The sequence below is a fragment of the Dermacentor variabilis genome, chromosome 5 (genome assembly GCF_050947875.1).
Source record: "Dermacentor variabilis isolate Ectoservices chromosome 5, ASM5094787v1, whole genome shotgun sequence".
NCBI classification, from domain to species: domain Eukaryota; kingdom Metazoa; phylum Arthropoda; class Arachnida; order Ixodida; family Ixodidae; genus Dermacentor; species Dermacentor variabilis.
Genome location: NC_134572.1, coordinates 40,960,966 through 40,983,771, shown reverse-complemented (window position 1 = coordinate 40,983,771; position 22,806 = coordinate 40,960,966). Strand labels below are relative to the sequence as shown.

The 22,806-nt window shown below is 42.5% G+C and overlaps 2 protein-coding genes across 5 annotated transcripts; one reads left to right on the top strand and one right to left on the bottom strand.

Annotated features, from left to right (window-relative positions):
* Positions 1 to 43: 43 nt before the first annotated feature.
* Positions 44 to 15,457, bottom strand: FeCH (ferrochelatase, mitochondrial). 2 transcript variants are annotated; one of them, XM_075692201.1, is made up of 11 exons: positions 14,926 to 15,457; positions 14,790 to 14,831; positions 13,171 to 13,293; positions 12,955 to 13,103; positions 11,213 to 11,285; positions 10,804 to 10,972; positions 10,215 to 10,313; positions 7,539 to 7,646; positions 3,261 to 3,425; positions 2,339 to 2,398; positions 44 to 809 (listed from the first exon to the last, which is right to left on the bottom strand). In XM_075692201.1, the coding sequence occupies exons 1-11, from the start codon at positions 15,111 to 15,113 to the stop codon at positions 678 to 680; spliced, it is 1,308 nt and encodes a 435-aa protein (XP_075548316.1). In that variant the 5' UTR covers positions 15,114 to 15,457; the 3' UTR covers positions 44 to 677. The 2 variants fall into 2 exon arrangements, with proteins under 2 accessions (XP_075548316.1, XP_075548317.1); XM_075692202.1 differs by lacking the exon at positions 13,171 to 13,293.
* Positions 15,458 to 17,442: 1,985 nt separating this feature from the next.
* On the top strand, positions 17,443 to 22,690 carry LOC142582458 (uncharacterized). Of its 3 annotated transcripts, none has more exons than XM_075692203.1 (3): positions 17,443 to 17,911; positions 17,981 to 18,145; positions 20,968 to 22,540. In XM_075692203.1, exons 1-3 carry the CDS (start codon positions 17,816 to 17,818, stop codon positions 21,577 to 21,579), a joined length of 873 nt encoding a protein of 290 aa, XP_075548318.1. In that variant the 5' UTR covers positions 17,443 to 17,815; the 3' UTR covers positions 21,580 to 22,540. The 3 variants fall into 3 exon arrangements, with proteins under 3 accessions (XP_075548318.1, XP_075548321.1, XP_075548319.1); XM_075692206.1 differs by lacking the exon at positions 20,968 to 22,540 and adding an exon at positions 20,060 to 20,808 and having other exon boundaries at positions 17,461 to 17,911; XM_075692204.1 differs by lacking the exon at positions 20,968 to 22,540 and adding an exon at positions 22,547 to 22,690 and having other exon boundaries at positions 17,498 to 17,911.
* The last annotated feature ends 116 nt before the right edge of the window (positions 22,691 to 22,806 follow it).

Below are 22,806 nucleotides of genomic sequence, written 5' to 3'. Positions count from 1 at the left end.
TTCTGAACATAGACAACAGGCAACAGAATAAAGGAAGTCGGTATAGGTGCCATCAACTGATGGTTTATTTGCAGTAGCATAAAATTTATTGAGCAAGAAGTAAAAGCCGGATGCACAATAACGCAGAGATTAGAATGTGCTAATACTTGGTAGCATTAATAGCAAGGAACAACTGTGAGCGAAACAAAATTTCTAGCAGAGTAACAAAATATACATAACAAAAACAGCAGACCGTTATTTTATTTATTGGTAAAATCACAAAGAGGATATTTAGTAGTGAAAAATACAAATATGAATTGCACAAATTAAATTGGAGAGAGAAAAATGCACATTTCCATTTCTTGTAGTAGTGGCAGCTAACACTGAAGTAACTTAATCATTTAACACGCTTGTTATAATGAACCTTGATGGCACTGTACTGATGGTTAGGTTAGGTTAGGCCATCATCATCATAAGAGCAGTGTTTAAGCATTGCCTAGGCTGTAAGCAGCCAACACTATCAGCACCACATCAACGCTAGAATAAACATGACTGCAGTCAACGTGCTTTGCAGTGACCATAACGTACTGGAACACATTTTTTGTGTTTTCTTTGCACCATAACTATTGTAAGCTGAGTGACTTTATAACCCCCTGCACGCGTGAGCTTCATTTCTGCAGTAAAGACAACATAAAATGTCAAGGCAATGCCTCAATCCACCTCCGCATGTTCTTACATGCGTCACTTGTGCACATGGGACACCTCATGAGGAGCTGTGGAGAACATTTTTGTTTGAGCGTCAGGTGTTCCTTCACTAAATCAGCTATGCCCTGAAAGAAAGGGGTGGAAATTATTCGTATACATGTCGCATGCAAGGAGTGCCATACACAACTACAATGGTCGAGAGGCTTATGTGCCGTTCTGGCAGCCCAGCGGTCATTTGAGAGACACATAGGAGGTCCGATTTTTTGTTTTTTTTAATACAAGAACATGCACAGAAGAGCAAATGTCAAGCTAATAGCATGACAACAGAATAGTTTGTTTTCATATCTCAGGATTTCATATTAAATAGCCTTAATGTCACCAAAGCCTACATATATGAAGGCATTGACACCAAACTGATGTGAAGACAATGTCTCTGGTCTATCTAGTTCGACATCAACCCTATCTTTTTTTTTACTTTATCAGGACCAATGTGATGATTGTGACCGTCCTGAGATAGCTCATCGCAAATGGCAACAAGGCCCCGAGCAAAATATTAGTTGTTTGGTAAAGCTTTTTTCACTGCCGCCAATCCTGCTGAAGGTAATGGGGCTGGCCTTGGAACCTGTGTAGGATGTTGTGGGCTGAGGATTCTTCAGGCAGTGATGTACCCATCAGATACAATTTTCTATATTTGCTTCTTAAATGAAATGTAACCGCCTTTGTCTGCACCATTGTTTTTTAATAAAGAAATGTATATCCACAAATGTATTTCAGTTGTCCATTTAGTATCTGTGTTTTCATTATTGGCTGATTAAAGATGGAAAAATGTTGCCTTATGCAAGTGCTTATGGATCTGAAATACCTGAAATGCTGCTGACATTTAACATAGAAGACATGCGAGTGTGTGGGCTGACAAAGAGCTTCCTGTATGATGCGATAATGTTTCACTTTCTGAACTGCAAGAGCATTATGTGAACCACTGAAGAAGCACTGCACTGGTAAATGCTGCCATAACTGCAGCTTGCTTGTTCTGGGAATTTCAAGTGGCTGAAAAATGGGGCTTTGTTTAAAAGTATGTGGCTTTAGGTGTGCATCAAGGAAACAAAACTTCACACCTTCAAACAAAAGACCTATTCCTCATACAGAAATAGGTGTATGCATAGGCACCTTCTACCATCACGCCCACGACAGTGCTGTATATTGTGCGGTATGTCAAATCCTCCCTTCATTTAGAGATCTATGCATGTGCTTTGCCATAGTCTTGTTTTTTAGCTGGGATTCAGTTCTTGACCACAATAATCATTCTCATTTGATACGTATATCCTGAAGCAAAAAGCACTGTGGCCATAGATGCCATGAGATATTGAAATTTCCTCTACTTGATCTTGCCGATTCCTGTGCTGGAAATGGAAGCTATGGGTCTTCTTTCATGTGCCTTTCATGATCTCTGTATGGGATTGCAGAGAGCAGCATTCAAAGGTCAGTCATGTGTATGCACTCATCTGCCCCTGAGAGATATTAAGTGAGGGGGCCATCTTATTCAATGTGCTTCAAAAACAAAACATTTTCTACATGTGATAACATATGACAATTGCTGGTACATATGGAAGAAAGGCAGCATTAATGTGTTATTATTTGAAAAAAGAGTACTAGCCTGGATGAAGACATGGTGATCATTCAAGGCTGGTGCGCGAATGAAATTCAGCACTCCAATCTGCAAGCGACCATGAACACATATTTCGTTACAGATTTATGGCAGTAGTTTTCCCAGCCACGGCAGCAGCATTTCCATGAGGGCGAAATGCAAGAATGCCCATGTACTGAGATTTAAGTGCACATTAAAGAACCCCTGGTGGTCAAAATCAATTTCGAGTCCACTCTGGCATGCCTTAGGATAATATGTTTCTGATGTGTAAAGCCCCACAATTTAATTTTATTTGGTTTCATGCAGGCATCATCATCATAAACTTATTTTCACTGTAGGACAGAGGCCTGAGTTTTAAAAACATTTAATTTGTGGAACTTGGATTTTTAATGTAGAGCTAAGTATTTTATATTTTGGCATAATTTGAATATAAAATAGCTCTTTGGTTGTTCTACAGCTTTTGAAATTATTAGCAAAGTCTGCAGTTTGTGTACCGGCTGACTCGCATGTATGTCAATACCAATGCTTTCAACAAAAGGTTGTTTACCCAACACAATTGCAGGAGCTACATTTATGGCACACACATTTGTATTGAGTCATTCTCCCTCATTTTTGCACTGCCAGTTTCATTCATGACATGCACACACAAAAAAAAGATATGCCATTAACTGTAGCGGCAAGCAGTTAAATTCTGTAGCAGGAATTATTTTTATTAAACCAAGTGTTTGCAACTCTATTTTGTGGCCTTCACAGAAGGATAACCAGTGAACCACTGCACAACAGATTCTGAAAAGCCTAACCAGCTGAAAACTTTTAGCTCTGACATTTCCATGCTATACCTTAGAACTGTCACTTTCAAGTACAGCCTCCACACTTTAACTTTGCTGCAGACTGTCACTCATTGCGCTAATCATCCCATCGTTGCACTTGCCTTGGGTGCCAGCTCCCTTCCCAGTTCAACGTCCATGTCGTAAAGTGTCTCCACGTGCTCGTTCACGAAGCTCACTGGCACCACCATCACGTGCCGGTGGCCTTCCTTCACCACCGCATGCATGGCTTCCTTAGTCTTGGGACTGAGCCAAGGCATGGGGCCAACCTGCAGCGAGCATCATTGTGACATTCTTGTAGCGCCATGTGCTGCAAGCTTCTTTTTCTTTTTCTGGTGTTAAACAAGCAGCACAGCTGCCTTGCTTGAGGTAAATTTCTCAATACCAGCCCATGTTTTAATGTCTTTATTTGTATTTACATGGAGTTCTGCAGAAATCACCTATAAAAGTTGCCATTTGCTGCTTTTAACTTGTTTTCACATGTGTTGCATGTGGTGGGATGCAAACCCATCCCATGACTGCAAATTTCCTAATCTTTTGCTGTCCACAGCTGTAGCCTGAATCCCTCTTGGATATTGCACTATGTACAGTCGATGTCAAAAGATCACGGACTGTAGGATCTAAGAAATATTTAATTTCTGGAGTGATTTGTGGCTGTATCCAGATAAATAATACAATAGTACTATGTTGATCACTAGTACAGGCTGCACGTCCAGTCTCTGGAAGTATTCAGCCTTTACTCAGTTCTAGCAGTCCTTAAAATTTTGATACAAATAGTACATATGAATGTGCTTTCAACATGGCTTTTGAACTGTAATTGGTCACTGCGTTTCTGAATTTGGGAAAGACAGTGATAAAATTTTAGTGAGTTTCGAAATGACTGCCCTGCTACTTCTGCTGCAAGATCCAATACAAAGTGAAGAAAGCCCAGTGTTTTACAGTGGAATATTTTATTCAACACCAATCCTTGCACGCTTGTTTTTGAGGCTCGCCACATCTAGGTTGTCTTTATTTACTTCTTATTGATAATGCACTTTGTTATGTCCTTTAACTTGTTTTTTTTTAATCTCTAAAGCACAGTTGTGTAGTGGAAAAAAGAAGGAAACTTTGTTGAAATCTGGTGATGTTTAAAGTTTTCATGCCAGTATTTGCAGCCTAGACCAGTAATTGTGAAATAAAGGTTACATTTGGTGCAGTCATCTCTCTAGTTATGTGTTAAGACATTTTGTTAACCGTAGCACATTTACCAGAGGATCTTCCTAAAAACTTTCCTGACTAAACCTATTTTAACTCGTGGAAAATACTGCAGGCTGGTGACTATGGCCAAGAAGTATCCAACAAAGTACCGTGCTAAACGAGAATTTTAAATGGTCTTTCTGTGTATGACAGCAAGCATGCAATATTCCTTCAAACATAACTGCGCAGTCTTCGGGATTCAATGTGCAGAAAAAGACTGATGAATGTGGAGGTTCATTGAAACACTTCAATATGCAACAGGAAATATGTAGGGGCATTTTAACTAGCATTTTGCTATCTTCTTTGGCTGTTTTTCGGGCTCTAATAAAATAAATAAATATTTATTTATTTATTTATTTAGCATATTCTGCAGTGCCAATATAGCATTGTAATGTAGAATATATGTGTATAAATATGTCTGCTCATTACATAAATGAACGTACAAACACCATGAAGAAATGACAATTTAAAGGCAACAGTAAGAGAAAGAATGAGTCGACAGCAACTAGTCATTAATGTCGCGAAACATTGTCAAGAAAAAAATGCAGCACATGATCACAGGGAAAGCAAGGTGGCATCTAATTAACAATCTTATGCAATGTGGCCTTGAAAGAAGCGTGGGTTTGACAGTCATGCACCGAAGTAATTGGTTCCATGTTGCAATTGTGCGTGGAAAAATATCAACGACAATTATGATACTCCCTAATGAGAAATTTGAGCACAGCTCTGTACAAGCTTTCATTTCACAATATATTGGCTGGCACGAAAAATCTGTCTCATGCGGCACATTGCAAATTGAGCGAAGTACAGCACGACTACCTCACTAATCTGGAGATCACGAGAGATAGTGCTTGGGTCATGCACGGCGCGATTCACAGCAGCCACCACAGACAGGCCTCCCAGACGACGCGCACTACTCTGGTAACATCTCGTCACTCCACTACGCTTTTCTTCTCACGCTTTCACCATACCCTCCTCCACTTTCCACCTCCTGGTTGGAACCCTGCACCCTCCTTTCCGCTTTCCTCCTCGCTTCTTTTATCCCCACTGCGCTCCATGTTTGCTTTCATCTTTCGTTGTGCTCGTTCGCTCAGTTACACTGCCATTGCCGCTTGCTGCAGGAATGGGCACCTAAGAGCTGTGCTTTAAAAAGACGCCTGAAAAACGGAAGTACGGCAAGATATCTCACTTATTTTCCAGTCATGATCACAGCACACAGAGACAAAGTACAGTGGTAAAATATACAGTCCTCGGCTCATCCCAATTTTGTGAAAATACTATAAGCTGTAGATTGTCTCCTATTTCACATGGTGTCTGCACTTCTTAGAAGCGAACCAACCCAAGTGACCTTTAATACAAAGCACACTGCTGCAAAAATCATATTCATGTGCAACAAACCTGGTGGCTCGGTTCTCGACACACTCCAGCTTACTGATAAGATTAGACATGTGTGAGACCCACACCAGCACATGCACGCGGCAGTATTATTCATATGCATATTCAGAAAGTAAAAAATTTTCTTAAACCTTTCAATAGGCACCCTTTCTGGAAAGTAGGTCTGGAGTGTGCTTGTGCATAAACAACATGAAATGGAACTTTGCAATGTTTAAAGTCACATTCCATTTTACACACCAGCACTGTATAGATTCCATGTCTCTCTAATGGCATAAAGTGTTTGACAAACTATTTACAGCATAGTAGATTACACAATCATCTGTGTGCAGTTGAACCTTGCACATTAATCTCGAACAATGTCAAAGTAAATCAGGAATGATAAGAACCCCAACAAAGAACTCTGTGGGTCATCCCAAGACATTTGGATTGACGCCTGTGTATGACGACTCTGTGCAGCTTGTTTTTCAAATAGTCGCTAATCCAGTTAGTGATGGTGTGATGTGGGCCAAGAAAATATAACTTACATGGCAACAGGGCATGAAGTGTTCAATCACTAGCACTACCCTGTGTTCAACGCTGTATGACACCACATCGGTAAAATGCAGAGAAAAGATCATGGCTAAATTCTAAAAGTTGTGTTAGACACGAGAGCCAAGGTCTGAAGCCACGCTGACACACAAAGTAATTGGTTTGTTCTAGGTGTTTCATTATTGCACCGTACACAATATGCTTCATCGTTTCACAACAGACACTAGTCAGTGCAATTGGTCTATAATCTCTTGAAGCTTTTATTTTTTTGCAACACCTTTGTGTTATCATTCTTCCAGGCATGAGGCAAGCAGCGCATTGTTTATTGACCACAGAGACTTCTTTGGTTTGTTACCAATTTCACCTGCTTCAGGAACTTCTGGCATTCTTGCATAATCTGAACCTTCCAACTGAGGGTTCAGAGACAAACGAATGAAACTTTTTTGCAAACAGAATTTATCTTTCATAAAACTACATAAAGCATTTGTAACACCTTAAAATGAGCTCAAATTTGTTAATATAGAAAATTTGGAAGTGTGGGCAGGTATGTTCTGTGTTCATTTTGTACACAAGTGAATGCAAGTTCACTATTATAGAGATGATACTAATAAACAGGCAGTTTTAAATTAGAAAATTATATTTGACAGAAATCTAAGGAAATTTACATATTTTCTATACTTGAGGGAACTCTGGTCAAGGGAGTCTGCAGCACTAGTAGCCTGGCACTTTTTTCACCCTTTTGCTTGTACCCAAAGTGTATTCTTATCAATGCTTATTGTTATGTTTTGCTGTTGCAACCAATTTACATCTGTGCATTTTTCTGACGTCTCACTACTTTGGATACAAGTGGCCCTTTCCAGCAAAGCCTTATCTGATAATTACTATGTGCCTGATGCACGTCCTAGTGTATGTTTGTGTTGCTTCACGCTTCCCACTTTACTGTGTGAACATGCGCCAATATGTTCACTTTTTGATTCTGGCCACTTAAGCCGCACATTCAGAGTTTTCAAATATCCTACTGAATTAGTTGTCTTGACAACATTTTCAGAAACTTGACGCCTGAAAGTATCATCACAGTACTCTTTGGCCACAGTAACATGTCTACTTTCTTCTTCTTTTTTTTTTGTGTGTGTGTGTTTGTGTTCTGTTATGCACAGCAGTTGCAGTAACTAAACCTTTATAGTAACTGTAAACTAAAGTATATTACATGTGCACTGATTTACCTTGGACTGCCACACCAAGCGATAAGGGTGGCTGTTGTTCAACTTGCTCATAATGCTGACCACAGTGGCAGCTACCTCAGCTGGATACGTGTCTCCTCTGTCCACAACCTGCTCGAATAAAAGGAACGCATGTTGTTTGGCTAATACATACATGAAATGCTGAGAATTGGGGGCCTTTTTCTTTTATTATCAGTGTTATTCTGCAATGCAGGAAGTAGCTATGACAGTCCTAACCAGAGTCAAAGGGTGATGTGAACACACTGGAGAGTGCACATCATGCAAATAACATCTTACCTCAGCACGGACACTAAGCCATACATCAACTTGGCTCGCAAGCTCTGTTAACATTGTAGCCCTTGTGCATGTGAGTAGAAATTTGTGCTTCTATGTGGACTGAAAATTGTATAGGTTTTACACTGCAGCACCAGTTAATGTGAGCAGACTTAGATAGCATGTGCAGTCTGACATTTGGTTCCTGAAGTTCATGGCAGCTAAACAGTACAAAAAGACAGGCACACGGAGGGAAGGGAGAGCACAAAAGTGCTGACATTTGACGTAAGCTTGTTCACACACATACTCAGAAATATGCCTGCAAGCCACTCCACTATCGCTATGATAGTGATAGTAAAAGCAACAATAAGCAAAGAGAGAATAGAAGTCCTTTCAGGTAAACATACCTCTTTCTGTGATAGTGTGACAGAAGGCTGACTTATGCACTCTCCATTTTTTTCACTGTTCTGGCACCATGAATGCTTACTGGCTAGCCCAACTTTGTGTTCACTTGCTGTGGTGACTCAGTGGCTATGAAATTCTGCTGCTGAGCATGAAGTCATTCGTTCAATTCCCTACCACTGCAGCAGCATTCTGGTGGGGACAAAATGCAAATATACTCGTGTACATAGGTTTCGGTGCACATTAAAGAACCCCAGAGTGTCAAAATTATTCCAGAGCCCTCCACTACGGCATCCCTCACAACCGATAGTGCAGTTCAAGAATGTTAAAGCCCACAATTCTTTTTCTTCTGCTGCTTGTGACAAGATTTTGTGGCAGAGAAGCGACATATTGTATTTACTAGAGTGAGGCCTGCACCTTTTCTTGTTGCTATCTTACAGACTGCAAGTCTTGACCATGCGTCAGTCAAGCTTTGGCTACCTCCTTGCTTCGCATGCTTTGTCAAGGCTTTCGAACATTATGTGTAACCACTGATTAGCCGTTAAAAGAAATTTTTATTCATATTCTTTCTTGTTGTCTTCATAATGATGTGAGCAGTCTCTGGTGAAACCTTTTTCCTTTATCTTTTTCAGCTCTAAGGTAGTGAGTGTTGGCCTTGCATAATTTAGTACAGCTACAAGCACGCAATTAAATGTTATTCATAGTTTGTCTACAACTTTAATCAATGCACACACTACGCAGTACACACACACACACATGTGCACTGCTTGGTTCCTGGTTGCAGGGTTAATTAGGCTGCAAGAAAATACAGCTTTCTCGTGGACTCCTTGCTTTGAAAACTTGTGTGAGCAGCTTGACTCAGTAAAGGTCTGATTCATTTGATATTATATTTTTGAAAAGAGAGAAAGGAAACCGAGGGGCTCGATCTTTATTAGTCATATCATAAGAAACCAACAAACACCAAGGACAGACAGCATAGAAGAAATTACTTGTAGTTCCAGTAAAATTACAGGGAATTACTACACGTAATTTTCCCCATGCTGTCCTTGGTGTCATTGATCGAACATGCCGTTATAATCATGTTCCATCAAGCCAGAAACCAACGAGCCCGTCTAAGTCTCCTGGTGTCATTGTTTGTTGCCTTTTTATGATATGACTAATAAAACTTGGGCCCCTCGATTTCCTTTCTTCTCATTCATTACATATTGAAAGTCCCAAATCCGGCGGCTTTGATGCCTTCAGGTAGCATGTGTGGGTTTATTGACCAGCTGCCTTCACCCAAAAAAATTCATTCACCGCCAAGGCTGTGAGTGGTGACGCTTGCTAACCCTCCCGGGGTTAGTTCTAGAAGATAAACATAGATTACTGGAAAACGGCGGTGCGGTAGCTCAATTGGTGAGAGCATTGCATGCGGAATGCGGAGACGTGGGTTCGTTTCCCACCAGCAGCCAGTTGTTTTTTCATACTTTCATTTCCATTTATTTATCATTTCCTTATTTCATTTAGGAACTCCAATTTACCCTTTGCTGTGCTTGGCGTCATTGTTTATTGGTTACTTATGATTTTCGAAGGGGGTTGGACAAGCCAAATATGAGTTTACTTTCAATAGTCCCTAAACAACTTCATAAATGATAACATAGGACTGTCAGAAACTGCCAAACATACTATTTCACATAACCTAATTGCAGCTATTGTAATGCAACAGTATTTGCAGTGAAAATGATGGCAAAGTGAGTTTTGTAAGAGCTAAATAAAAAATAAAGAAATGTTTATGTGTTCATATGGTTCATGTGGTTTCCCAGTTCATATCTGCACAGTGGATAAATATTGAAATTTAAATGGAGGTTACACAACTTGGATAGCACATTGCTCAGACAATACTTCCTTTTTTTTTTATGTATAAGCGAGGTGCTACTGCACTTTTGCATGCTTTCTGTTCCCCACCCTCTCCATTGCACGGACAGTATTACTTATATGTGCTTATCACATAATCCTAGTGCTTGCCTTCAGCGGAAGAGAGTGCGCAGAAAACAGAAGAACTACTTGTTGTCGCACATCCTCTGGAAGCTTCTTGAGCTCTTCTTTAATTATGTCTGCATATGCCTAGAAAAGAGAGAGAGCGAGATAATAGATAACGCGGACAATTCAAATTAACCCTATGTGTTGCCATTTACACTGTTGGCCTGTTTCAATATGGCTGTCAGATTATCCAAGATCAGTTCCATGGTAATGTACATCAGACAAGATAGCCTGTGACTTCATATATATGTTGTACCCACTCTACTAAAATAAAAAGTGCTCATTACAAAGAAAGTTCATTTCACTCAGAATTTTATTCGTGCATAGCAGGTGCTAGCATTCTAGGGAAAAAGAAGTGTGTTGTTATTTCTTTTTTAATGCAAATCTATCATAGTCAGTTAAAAGACAAAATGAGCCTATCAACTTGGAGAGGCTTCTGTTCTACCCACAATTGTAAAAAAAGAAAAGGATTACACAACGTTTTCATAGGGAATAGTACCAATAAATGTGTTCTGGCTACAACAGGTGTTCTAGTAGAAGCATGTGTCATGAATTCCCTTACATTCTTACTCACCTGAGTGATGGCACTGTGAACAGGCCATCGGTCAATGAAGATCCATTTTGCTTTGCTTAGCAGCTGTTGCTTGCTGCAGAATCTGTACATGGCATTCAGGTTGCTTCCAGTAGTGCAGCAGCTGTACTGGGGGTACTGGGAAAAGGCCACTACATGCTCAATGCCTTCTCTGGAACACAGCATTGCACATATATGGACACAAAAGCTTGTATGGCAAATAACAGTCGTGCAGTACAGTGGAATAGAACAATAAACATTCTAATGGCGTCACTATAGCCACTGTGAATGACAGTTCCCCGTTGAGCTTAAACGCTGATCTTGGTGAAACCAGCGCAATAGTGTGCAATCTGTGCAATGGTGCCCACTGTAATGATGTACAATCTTGTTTAGGCAACTAGCAGAGTCTTACCTTTTAATCTCCAACAAAGCATCCTCTATCAGTGGCTTGGAATAACGGAAGCCAATGAAGTACTTGTGCGGTCCTGGCAGACGCCCAGGGAAAAAAAATGAAATGTGTTTTAGCTATAACCGTAATCCAGTCACAACAATCATTTTGCCAGAACACCAATAAACAGAGTTTGCTAGACAGGTTGCCATGTTACAAGTGTAGTACTTGGGAGTTCCACTGCCTGCATAGCACAATTCTGCCACTTAAGCTGCATAACTCGATGGATGATGCAGATGTTACTTGCATGACAAATCACAATGTTCAGTTAGTGAGTTAAGAAACTTCTGCCAGTTTATAATTATTTACTTTAGGGCACCTGTTTCAGTTGTGGAATTGAAGCGCACAAGTGTTGGAGTCATGCCCGTTCAAGAGACATTGTGAGAGTAGGATCGATGTTGAGCTATTTGTCGCAAAAATAGCTGCAAAATAGGCCTGTTACTTTTTGGAAAAGCCTTTCTTGTACACTGCAAGTTTTGTGCTGCATGCTACAGACAATTTTAATTCTGTATAATGTCGGAAACAAAAAGCGGTATAGTTGTGTGGACTATTGCTTGATGGTTCTTGCATCTATGACAATCTTGGGCTTTCAATGAACGTGCTGCCTACTTGTGTTGCCTAAAGCATAAAACTATACTGTTAATATGCAACTACAAGGAATCTTCCAGATATGCTTGGGTTTACATGTGCATGTTAGCACTGTGTGCAAAACAAAATAAAGTATTGATAGAAATTGATAAATGTAATGAATGCAATGGCATTTTAATTAACATATTACCTGTGTCTTCACTTGCATGACTGACTTGAGTATGACTTCCTGCCTTTTCCAAGCTTGAACCTTGTTGCTTATACTTGAAATATTTGCACACCTTTTACCAGTTAATTTGTCATCAAGGGTAATTCAGAATTCATGTGGTCACTAAAGCATTTGTTGTCACTGCTTTTGTGCCAACTTGTGACAAAGTATCACTGAAGTTAAAGGTTACAACTAAAAGCATGCTACTTTTCTGAAGAAATTTGTAAGTGCTTGAAGAATCCTATCTTTCTTATCCAGTGTCGGAGGCAATGAATTATGGCGAAAGAAATGAAAGGGAGCGGGGAGGTCGTGGCAGAGTTATTTAGCAAGTTTTGAGGAACTACATTTCACAGCATCAGACTGGTCTAGTCAAGAAGAAAAATATTTAGTTAGCACGTACATCTTCATGTTGAACATCCCTCTGTGTTTTAAACATCACAAGTGTAATGAGTTTTTTTTTTTATTATTATTAAATCAGTGTTTTATGCCAGATTGGAAGAAATGTGGGAACCCCAGTGGTTGGCAAAGTAGAAAATGGAGATGCCATACCTCCAACATATTTGGCAAAGCCATATAATGAAATCTGGAACTTCCATGCATCTTTTACAATCTGGTGCAACACCATGGATTTTTATGTTTGGGGGCAGAGCATGATCCTCCATTTTAATTGGGGGTGCAGGAGAAAATATTGGAGGGTCGGCCGCCCTCCCATATTGCCCCCCCCGCCCTTCCCTCCCTTTTAGAGATGCCTCGAATGCACTGCTACTGTGCAGAACAATATGAACACCTTCTAATGGCAAGTCAAAAAGTGTCCGCCATACATTCTGCATGCCTCTGAAGAAGCCAGCCACAATCTAGCAATATAAATTAACTGTGAGTGCATACATATGCTGAGAGGAAAGAAGCGCACCAGTTTCAGGCGACGTCTTGTCCAGTGTGCTGGTGAGAAGTGCTCCTTGCATTTCTGTCCACTCCAAGAGGCCCTTTCCAGGAGCCATTTCCTTGTACTTCTGCATGAGTCTTGGTGCTCTACGCTTGGCAATCAGTGGGCCTAGAACACTTTTTGGTTGCAAATACTTTTGTTATTTGTGACACGTCAGTCATATATGTGGCACATAAAACATACCTCTGAAAAGGAAGCGACATGATGTCCTCATCAGTGAACAGCCTCTCAAGGTAAGCTGCAACGTCTTCTGTGTGATGGGAGTCTCCCATATTGTGCAAAAAGATGGCAGTTTTGGCTTGTACTCTTCATTCGGTGTCAAAAAAAAAAGGGGGGGGGCAAATTTTCTGTTATCCTTTGGGCTTTCTCTCTTCAATTGCTGTAGATGTGCCATCATTAGGCACAATATTCAAGCATATTGCTTCTCATATCTCTGATATTGTGTGACTGTTGCTACACTGAAGATAATGAGACATTTTTGTTAAACTCTTTAATTGTCTAGTGAAACATATGTACAGAAAGTTAGGACATGTACTATTCACACAATTCAACTTAAATAAATATGTGCATTTCATGCACAAAATGATGCATGCAGCATGGTCAATAGGATGTTATATAAGGCTTATATTTAAAGACTTGCTACAGGAGTACCTATAGCAACACTCTTGCATTATTTTGCAATATATTTAGCACTCTGACAGGATGTATAAATGTAACAGAAAAGATGTAGGGACATTGAGGCTTCTTACCTATGGTTCAAGAACCGTACTTCAGAATTAGAATACAGCAAAAGTGTACATCACTGCAGGGAAGTACATATGTTGCGCAATAATTACATGTTGCTGAAGCTTCACTACTTCACAAACTTTTACTTGATAGTCTAGCATAATTTTTGTATCAAATGATGTGATCTAATGAAATATATTTTCGGTAATGTTTTCACTACACTTGCATATAATTCTGCAATCCTTCACTCCTCTGGTCCAAAAACACCATAGGGCAAGTTCAGAGTAGAAACTTAATTCAGTGGGACCTATAATTGGTACTCACAAAATGCTGATAGGTATTTGGTTCCAACTGAGAAAAATAGAATGTGTATCCCTGACATTCAAGAGATTGCGTGAATCACAACATTTGGCACTAAACTCCATTTCGCTCTAAATACACACCTATACAACTATACCTTAGAGAAGGTATTCACCTTTCTCATTGCATATTATGTTACTGCTATCAGCAGTGCTTCAAACAAAAAGGCAAGGTTTTGTTAGCGAATTTCATCACTTCATGTAAGATCACCTTGAACAGCAAGTGTGGTAATTCAGTGTAAATTAAATAATACAACTACATCCTGTATTAGCTGTTTTAGTTTTAATATTTGCACCCAGGATGCCCAATATTCAAGAGCAAAAACCAAACTTGTACAACTTCACATCTTTTTGAGACATCTTTAGAACTTGTATCCTTAATGTGCTGCCAGTTTTATTGTGCCTATTTTCAATTGTTTAATGGCATCGTGGATTTTGTGGCTGGCTCCCGAGGCCAGTGCAAGGACAATTATATTGACTACCCTTTATTTGGCACTATATGAGCGAATTTCGACAAAACATTGCGATGATATCAGGAATATGAGCTAGGAGAATGCAATTAAAAATTTTATTGAAATTCTTTTGATTTGACACGGTTTGATTGTTTGCTTATTTATTTAATAACGCTAATGTTGAGCGCGTGCGCAAGGTTTCGTGTAGCAGACGAACTGGTACTACAGCCGTAAATAAATATAGGTTTTGTACATAAATACTTACTCTTGGGAGTACCACCGGGGAGATTTCAGCTTGCATACTTTCCTGCATTTTAAATAGTACTTACTGATTAATAACTTCAGCCTCCTGGCGCCAGAAATGTATTAATCAGTAATTAACTCTCACCACTGATACGTACCACTGATTTCGTGGTCGCAGTAATCGACCCATTAGTTGATGCGACGGCAACATACCTGACACTGCTTCGAGTAACATATCGTGGCCTGTTGCACCCACGCCCACCCTATCGCAGTGCGCCGTTCTAGAGGAGACCACGTGGTGCCGATAAGTTAGCGCAATGTAATCGCAAAAGATACACGTGCGCATTCTGCTGCATGCGAGCGCACAGGAACGGAAGGTCGTCTGCTACAGGCGGTATATAGAGTTTCATGGGTGTCATGCATAGAGAATCCACAGTCGCCACAGTCCATAGAGCTTCCCGTATATTGTAGGAAACTCTATGCCACAGTCCAACGTCTACACATATTTCCGGCTTCCAAAATCGCTTGACTGTTTTGGTACACCACAGTTTGGTCATGTTTGTTGGTAGGACAGTTTCCTTTCTCCATGTAGGACATGAATACAGCTTTTTGTGCACAAGACGAGGACAAAGAAGAGGCTGAGACACATGGACGCAGACTTTAACTGTTTTACGTCTGCGCTCGTGTGTCTCAGCCTCTTCTTTGTCCTCGTCTTGTGCGCAAAAAGCTATTAAATTTAAGCACACTTCTTTCTTCTTTTTCTTCTTTGCGCACGTGGCACCCGTGTTTTTGAAACAACCTCTCTCGCCGCTTCTGCTTTTAGATAGGCAAAATGATAAATAGCGATACATGAAGTAAAACCTGACGATGCCAATAAACATTGACATCATCAACAACGTTAAGGAGAAGGGGATACACTTTATTTTCTTTCTCTATGGGGGATATAAAGAAAAAACACAAGAGGGGGAGCAAAAGGCTAGGTGGCGCCAGCCGCCGCCCGTTACAAAGGGTGTAGCCGCCCTCCATCCTTCCATCTAGGAGCAGGTCAGGGCACGACCTAGTTCGCCCCTTTTGCCACTAGGGACAGAACCTACGAGCAGAGTGGCGCTAGTTATCACTTGTTCGCTGTCGTCTGCTTTTGCGATTTGCTCAGCAGTCGTGTTGCCATTTCGGCAGGCATAAAGCGCTTGTATGGGGTAAAGCCCCTGCATCCATAGAGTTTCCTACAAAATGTAGGAAACTCTATGCCTGCATCCACGCGCCACCGCCGCTTTCTTATAGCGTCCTCGATCACCTTGCCCCGGGGTTGCCCCGAAACCAGAATGGTGCGCCTTGCACCGCGGTGGTGGTGCACTGCGGAGGGTCAACATCGAGGACAAAACTGCACCCCGTGCAGGGTGCTCGCATGCAGTGCCCCTGGCGCGCAAAACGTGCGCGAACGCGCGCGCGCAAACATTTAATTGTTTGCAGGTGCTGAGCATCCGCGGCAAGCGCTTGAACCTTGTCAAGCTGCGTGCTCCGACATACCTGGTTGCAAGCAAACACCAATGGATTTTATCATTAATCCTAACGACCCGTTCCTGACGACCCGTTCTGCGAACCTGTCCACTTTCGGCCGCTCTTCACCACATTGTTTTTGGACGAGGTCGATCAGCATGTCGTATTCGCTCTCAGACGAACTTGAATGAAGCTCATCGATTGCGGCAACTAGCAGCGCTTCCTTTCTCATTACCGACATCTCCACTAGCTAACTCCGTCAACTCCGTTGCAACAGCAGCTATGCGCGGCCAGAGCGTCCGCACGTCCGCGGTTCTGCAGTCGGCAGTGTGCGCGCGCGTCCCGCATTGCTTGCTGGGATTGCTCCCCGGCGCACCGCCGATTTTCTCGGTGCGAGACGGGGCAACAGAAAACCGCTCCAACACGGTGCTCTTCCGGGGATCGCGGATGGTCGGTGCAACGTTACTGCAACGTTGGGTCGGTGCGCACCGGTGCGGTTGATCGAGGATGAAAGTGCGCACCAAGGCGCCCCGGTGCGCACCGGGGCGCGGAAACCTGGTTGGCGGAAACGTGTATGGAGGGGCTTTAGTAGCGACAACCTCTGTTGTGCGCCGCCTTTTTTCCCTCACACCAAATCTGGTTCCGGCATTTCCTGTTAAAAAATTTCTGGTTCCGGCGTTTCCGATGGTGAGACGCCCACGCGTGCTTAGCAGAGCTGTGGCAGTCACCATAAAAAGAATGCAAAGGGGACAAGCTGTTGTATTCCGCTGAAGTAGTAGTTCGCGATCGGTGCTTTCCAAATGCACGAGAAACGGCAGTGGTCTCCAAGCGCCCGGGCACTACATTCCTCTGTACGTTGTCGCTCGTGGCACAACCCATCGCAGGTTGACGCGAAGCAGCGAATACGAGCAGATCGCTGATTACAATAGGCGGTGGTTCTTGGATGGAATTGCATTCACAGTTTAAACCGCAGCTGGTGCAATTAAAGCCTCTCCATAGACGCGAAAGTAAACAACGCTAAAAAAACATACCGTCATTTCCACTCGGAACAGGAAGCTGCAGCTACGTAAGCTCCGCTTAGCGCCGGAAGCTAATGCGGTGAGTGGGAGAGGAGCGTGGAGGAGGAGGAGGGCAGGTTGGCGGTTAACCTGGTAGGCGGAAACGTGTATGGAGAGAAGCGTATCCCCGCAGGCTGGCTGTACCCGGTTTGGAGGCAAACCGGATGTGACGTAAGCCAGTGGCGTACTCCCTGCCCCCAGATAGGTACTTGTACGCCTAGGGAAGGACGCTGCTAGGTGCTGCTGCTAAATCCCTGTGGTGTGTGCCGGCCACATGCCATGCACATGCGGCCACTGCCGGCTCACGTAGGTTCGTTCGCGTGGTCTTGTTACGCCTCGCTGGATCGTGTTCAGTCATGCCGTCCTTGCGCGGCGTCATTGTCGGGTTAAATTCTTAAATAGGTCGCGCCTGCGCCTAATTGAGTCTATGAAAGCCTGCACATTCAGTTTTGTGGGCTACAATGCAGTGCGGCTGGCGTGAGCTGTCTCTACGATGCGCTTCGAGCGTGTCGATTTCGCCGTTCTTTATGTTGGCGGAAACGACCTTGAAAGCAACATGGATCCACAAGAAATATGCGACAACATCAAGGTAAGTCTACTGAAATCACAAAATTTGAAACAATAAGCGCTAATAGTTGTGTTGTCTTTTAAATTTTAGGCCTTGATCAACGAGATGGCCCCCGTCGTGCTGGTTTTCAAGGAGCTCCCTCGTTGCGTAGAACATGCTGATGCGGAACAGAAAATGCAAAATCGTCGCTTGCTCAACCGCAAATTGACGGCTACGCTGAAGCGCATGCCGTGTCTGCGGAATTTGAACCCCGAGGTATGGACCCCCCTTTTTCCAGCGGCATGCCGTTACATACCGTCAGGAACACGCTTGGCTTATCTCTTCCTCGGTAAAAAATGTTTCACTTTTTCTCGCTGCTCGCTGCAGAAGAAATGCGGACCGTTTGTCGTAGTTGTGTCTCCGTCACAGGGTGGCATTACTGCGGTGAACAAAGCAAGTGTTGCCGTACATACTGTGCGCACTTCACCCTTTGTAGGGCGGTCGGAAAATATTGGTCCCACTTTTCAGCGCAACTTCGCTACTCTGTAGCGGTGAAGTGTAATTTCTACCATTGAACATTCCTGTGTACATATGTTTCTGAATCACGTTAAGCACATTTTTTCGTCCATTTCTTTGTCAAACAACGCGATAGAGCGATTGCGCAGATTTACTTCCCGTTCTACAATGTTTATTTTATTCTATTCTATCGCCTTCCTTCAAACCACCACAGCGGCAAATGGACTCTTTTTATCGAAATTCCGTGTTTTCATATAAGCTGAATTTTGGTGCGGTTAGGCGTCTAAATTTCTCGTGCCCACAGCTACCAAAACAGGTGATCAAATTATTAGCATCGCGAACAAATCGCATTCCTACATATGCGAGCTGCTACATACGAGCCCTCAAGAATTCTCAAGAAGCATCTTTTTTTCTAAGAACCCTTGTGATATCGGAAAGCCCTGATTGAGGATTCTCACACAAAGCATGCTCAGTAAGTATAATGAAAACGTGCACAAACAATGTATACTTTACTGGGTACTCTGGCTGCTTGTAATCACATTACAGGTGACCACGAGTAGGTAGAAACGGGCCTTGAGGCTGTATAGTGGGATGTAATATTCCCACTTTTCGCTATTACAGAATCATAGTCAGCTTTGAGATTTTGCGTTATGTCAAAAATACCTCATAAAAAGAAAAAGCACTTGTAATGTCTCGGACACAAAGCGGCCTGTTCTCTGCTTGCGTCTATGAAAGGGTTAAGATGCACACACTATTCAAAGCTCGCATTAAGGAAGAAATGAGCGGCACCGTACTGCCTTCATTTCTTCAAACCCTTCAACAAAGCTTGAACAAGAAATGCACGCGAGGGTGTCACTATAGACAGCTGCGGCAACACTGACGCATGCGCGAGAATATAAAATGAGGTGCAGCTGTGCGGTGCACGCTGCCGTGAAGTTCGAATTAGTTTCCCCCTTGCAAAACTACCGGAAAGGATATATTGCATCCATCGGTGTTAATATATTTTCTTGTTTTCAGCCAACATACACATCCCCGTTAAATCAAATAGATCACTGTAGATGGTGGCCACAAGCATATTACAAGAACTGTGAATTGGAAGCTGTTAGCTGCCTGTGGCACAAAGTCATGCAAGGGTACATGTAGTCTTTGTGTGCACATTGACTTCATGTTTTACTAATTTGACTGGCTCCTATTGCACTCTGGCTGAATAGCAATAACACACAGGCCACTTTACATTCGAATTACTCGAAAGTCTGCGAAAGCTGAAGGTACATTCATAAAAGTTCATAAGTCCATGGCATTAGTGAAAACAAATCTAAACCTTTTCTGGTACAGCTGTGCGTTGTCAGAAGTGGCTCAATGCATTGCAGTGATTGAACAGGCACATATTGGCTGTACCACTTGGATTTCAGCCTGCATGCGTTGGCTGGACAAAAAAGTCTACCATATTTTACCTCCAAACTTTTGCTCATGAGTGGAAAGCGCTGTTTCTGTTGTAAATAGATGTGGCTTGCACACAAGGTATGTGCATGCTAAGTGTCTTGGTAAAGAAAAGTAAAGGTATGCTGCACGAACAGAAGGTGCTGCAGCCACATAACCTGACCTTTGATCTTCATTATGCTCGCAGATTGAAGGGATGGAATAAATGCGTGTCTTTTAAATGCTTGATTTCAGCCAGTTAAATTTGCCAACACGGGGATTCAAACCACTGGTGTCCATCTGCTGTTGGGCTGAACTCTCAATTTAGTGAGAATACTAACCACTGCGTTCATTGGTGCTGACAGATATCAAGTCAGTTGTAGCTTGGCATTACTGTATTACGTCACCAAAATGCTAGAGAACCACTTGAGATCCTTCGATGTCAGCATCCTCATAATCAGTGGGCACCCCATAAGAAAAATAGGTCAATTTTGGATGGTATCCTTGCAAGTGTGAGAAGGCTAGGCCACAGAAACTCGTGTTTCTGATTTGTGTACTATTCAGCCACGTTAAAATATGGGTAGCCTAGACATCTAAAAGACGAGGAGCAAGCAAATTGAATGCAGCTACCAAGCAAAAAATGTGGAAGTGTAAGCTGTTGATTTTCTTACTCTAAAGGCACGTTCACACTGAAGACAAAGCGGCTAAACCGGGCAAAGCTCTTGGCCAGGCGGATAAAAGCAGGCATTAAACGAGGCGGCAAGCCCGATCGCTCGCGGACCACTTATTTTTCCGGCCCGCCAGAGCTGTCCGCTTTGCCGCAGCCAATCAGAACACCAGACGACGGTGGCGTGATGACGACGGTGGCGTGTGCGCGATAAGGATGGACGACCGGTGCCACGAGACGGCGACAAGTGCGCCACAAAAACGTTTGATGCTCCGCCTCGGCGGTGCGGGCAGCCAGGCAAGCCGTCCAGTATACAGGGTGTTTCAGCTAATTTGTGCTGAGGCTTTAAAAGAGAAAGACGGAAAGAAACTAGGCCTGCAGTACTCAAATGCAATCAATTCAGTAAACTACCCTTTTGAGCAACTTTAATACTTACAGCTCATTCAGAAACATCTGCTTTATTTTATGAAGATAGCTGCTGTGGTTATTTTTTCAGGACAAAAGAAAGTGCACAAGATCGAAAAAACTACCATGCAACTATGCACTTTTGAGCAGTGACGAACAAATGAACAATGCGGCATGCATACAGGATGTAAAAGATATGCAGATCCGACACACTGAAGATTATGTAACCAGCTTTCTTTGCTGCTTCTGTTCATTGATGGCATTTGGCAGTGATATGTTAAATGTTACCTTGCATGCACCACTTGTGTTTGTAGTACACAGCTCACAGGCAGACGTGCACTCCGATGCTCAAGGTGGTGTTGTGCACCATCCATATCCTGTGAGAGTAGTGGCACTGTCATTCCCTCGCATGGCGCATCGCATAGCGGGTGACGTAGAGAAATCCGTTTATTTAATCCTTAGGAGAAATAGTTGCTGCCACGTCCTGTGCCCGACAGAGCAGCGCCTGCTGGCCACCCAGGCTTCTGTCATGCAGCATGGCCTCCCAGTGTTGCAGTGTAGGGACATTGAAGTTTTGATGCTGGACCACCACTTGCATACTGTCGTTTTGAGGCCGTGGTGCTGTATTGCAGCTTTGCATCTGCACATCCTGTGTCAATTGCTGGCATGGACACACTTGCTGTGTTTATTTTTTCAGAAATAGCATAAACATGCCATACCACACCTTGAACTATCATTATAATATTTTTAGTTTGCCACCACAACTGTCACCATGTCTAGTTGTAGTGTTTTTCTTTTAAAGAGACTCTATACGAAGGATGCTTTCTGATGGCATCTTTACCTTCTCGTATGATCATTCAGCGACACAAAGTGCTGCAGCTTCTGCAATGCTTTTGTCTATTCCTTCCAGGCACACTACTCTCAATGTATCATTTGCGCTGAAATAGAATACCGCCCATTGCTCAAAGCAGCTTCAATATAGATTCCAATCGGAAGAATAGGCAGACTTGTGGCAGTATATGACTTTCTATAGCCATAAAAGGCAAGCTAGCATAGTGGGGCATCTCAATGCTTGTAAAAGCATTCAACTGCATGTATCTCGAAATAACTAAGCTCAAGCAGACACTATCAAAATTCGTGCTTGTCACGGTGAGTTGGTGCGGGAACTTGAAGGTGTCGCTTTTCCTTCATTTTTGTGTGTCTCATGTTTTTGCTAATGCTCTTGCCACAGCAAAGTTGCACTTGTGGTATTTTAGAAGGGTAATTTACTAATCACCTGGATGATGTCATTTCCTTCATTTGGTTGCACTTTGTGCATCAGTGCAATAAATAGATCAAACGGCTTAATACGAAATGTTGCCAGGCCATTTTGGCACAACACTTGTGGATAGCATTTTGGTGTGGCTTGGGCGAGACTGAAAGAGAGAAATTGACACATACAAGCACAAAGGCCAGGCACTGTGGCCTGCACAACCACTAGAATAGCAGCTAGTCTTGTCAATTCATACTGAGTATCACAAAGTGTAACGTTGCAAGAACTGTAGCTTGGTTGATGAGACAAGGCACTTACAGCTGTAGCTGAAACATGTGTGATCAACATGTACAAGGTTACAATACTCTACACCCTTTTTGTATTTAAGTTTTTAACTTTGCCCACAATCTGATTACAGCTTTCCAGAGTTCCTTGGAAAATCCTCTCATGCACCTACCATGTGGCGTGCAAGATGGCAGCAGCAGCTGTGGGAACAGTTGAAGAGGCGAAGAAAGGTCCACTTTATAATAGGTTGTATGTAAATAAAACTGATTGAACTCAACCGATTCGGCTTCCACTTTGGCAAGACAATTGTCAGCAAAGCAATGGGCGATACTAATAAATAGTGCATAGAAATTCTTGGAAGCCCAGTCAGCTTTCTTGCTGTTAACGGGCTGT

Coding starts and splice junctions, on each gene's coding strand:
- FeCH (XM_075692201.1), bottom strand. CDS start 15,113: ATGCGCACGTGTATCTTTTGCGATTACATTGCGCTAACTTATCGGCAC. Junction 13,294..14,789: donor CCCCGGTGGTACTCCCAAGA/GTAAGTATTTAT, acceptor CACCGAATGAAG/AGTACAAGCCAAAACTGCCA. Junction 13,104..13,170: donor ATGTCGCTTCCTTTTCAGAG/GTATGTTTTATG, acceptor GCAACCAAAAAG/TGTTCTAGGCCCACTGATTG.
- LOC142582458 (XM_075692203.1), top strand. CDS start 17,816: ATGCGCTTCGAGCGTGTCGATTTCGCCGTTCTTTATGTTGGCGGAAAC. Junction 17,912..17,980: donor AAATATGCGACAACATCAAG/GTAAGTCTACTG, acceptor TTTAAATTTTAG/GCCTTGATCAACGAGATGGC. Junction 18,146..20,967: donor TGCGGAATTTGAACCCCGAG/GTATGGACCCCC, acceptor TTATTTTTTCAG/GACAAAAGAAAGTGCACAAG.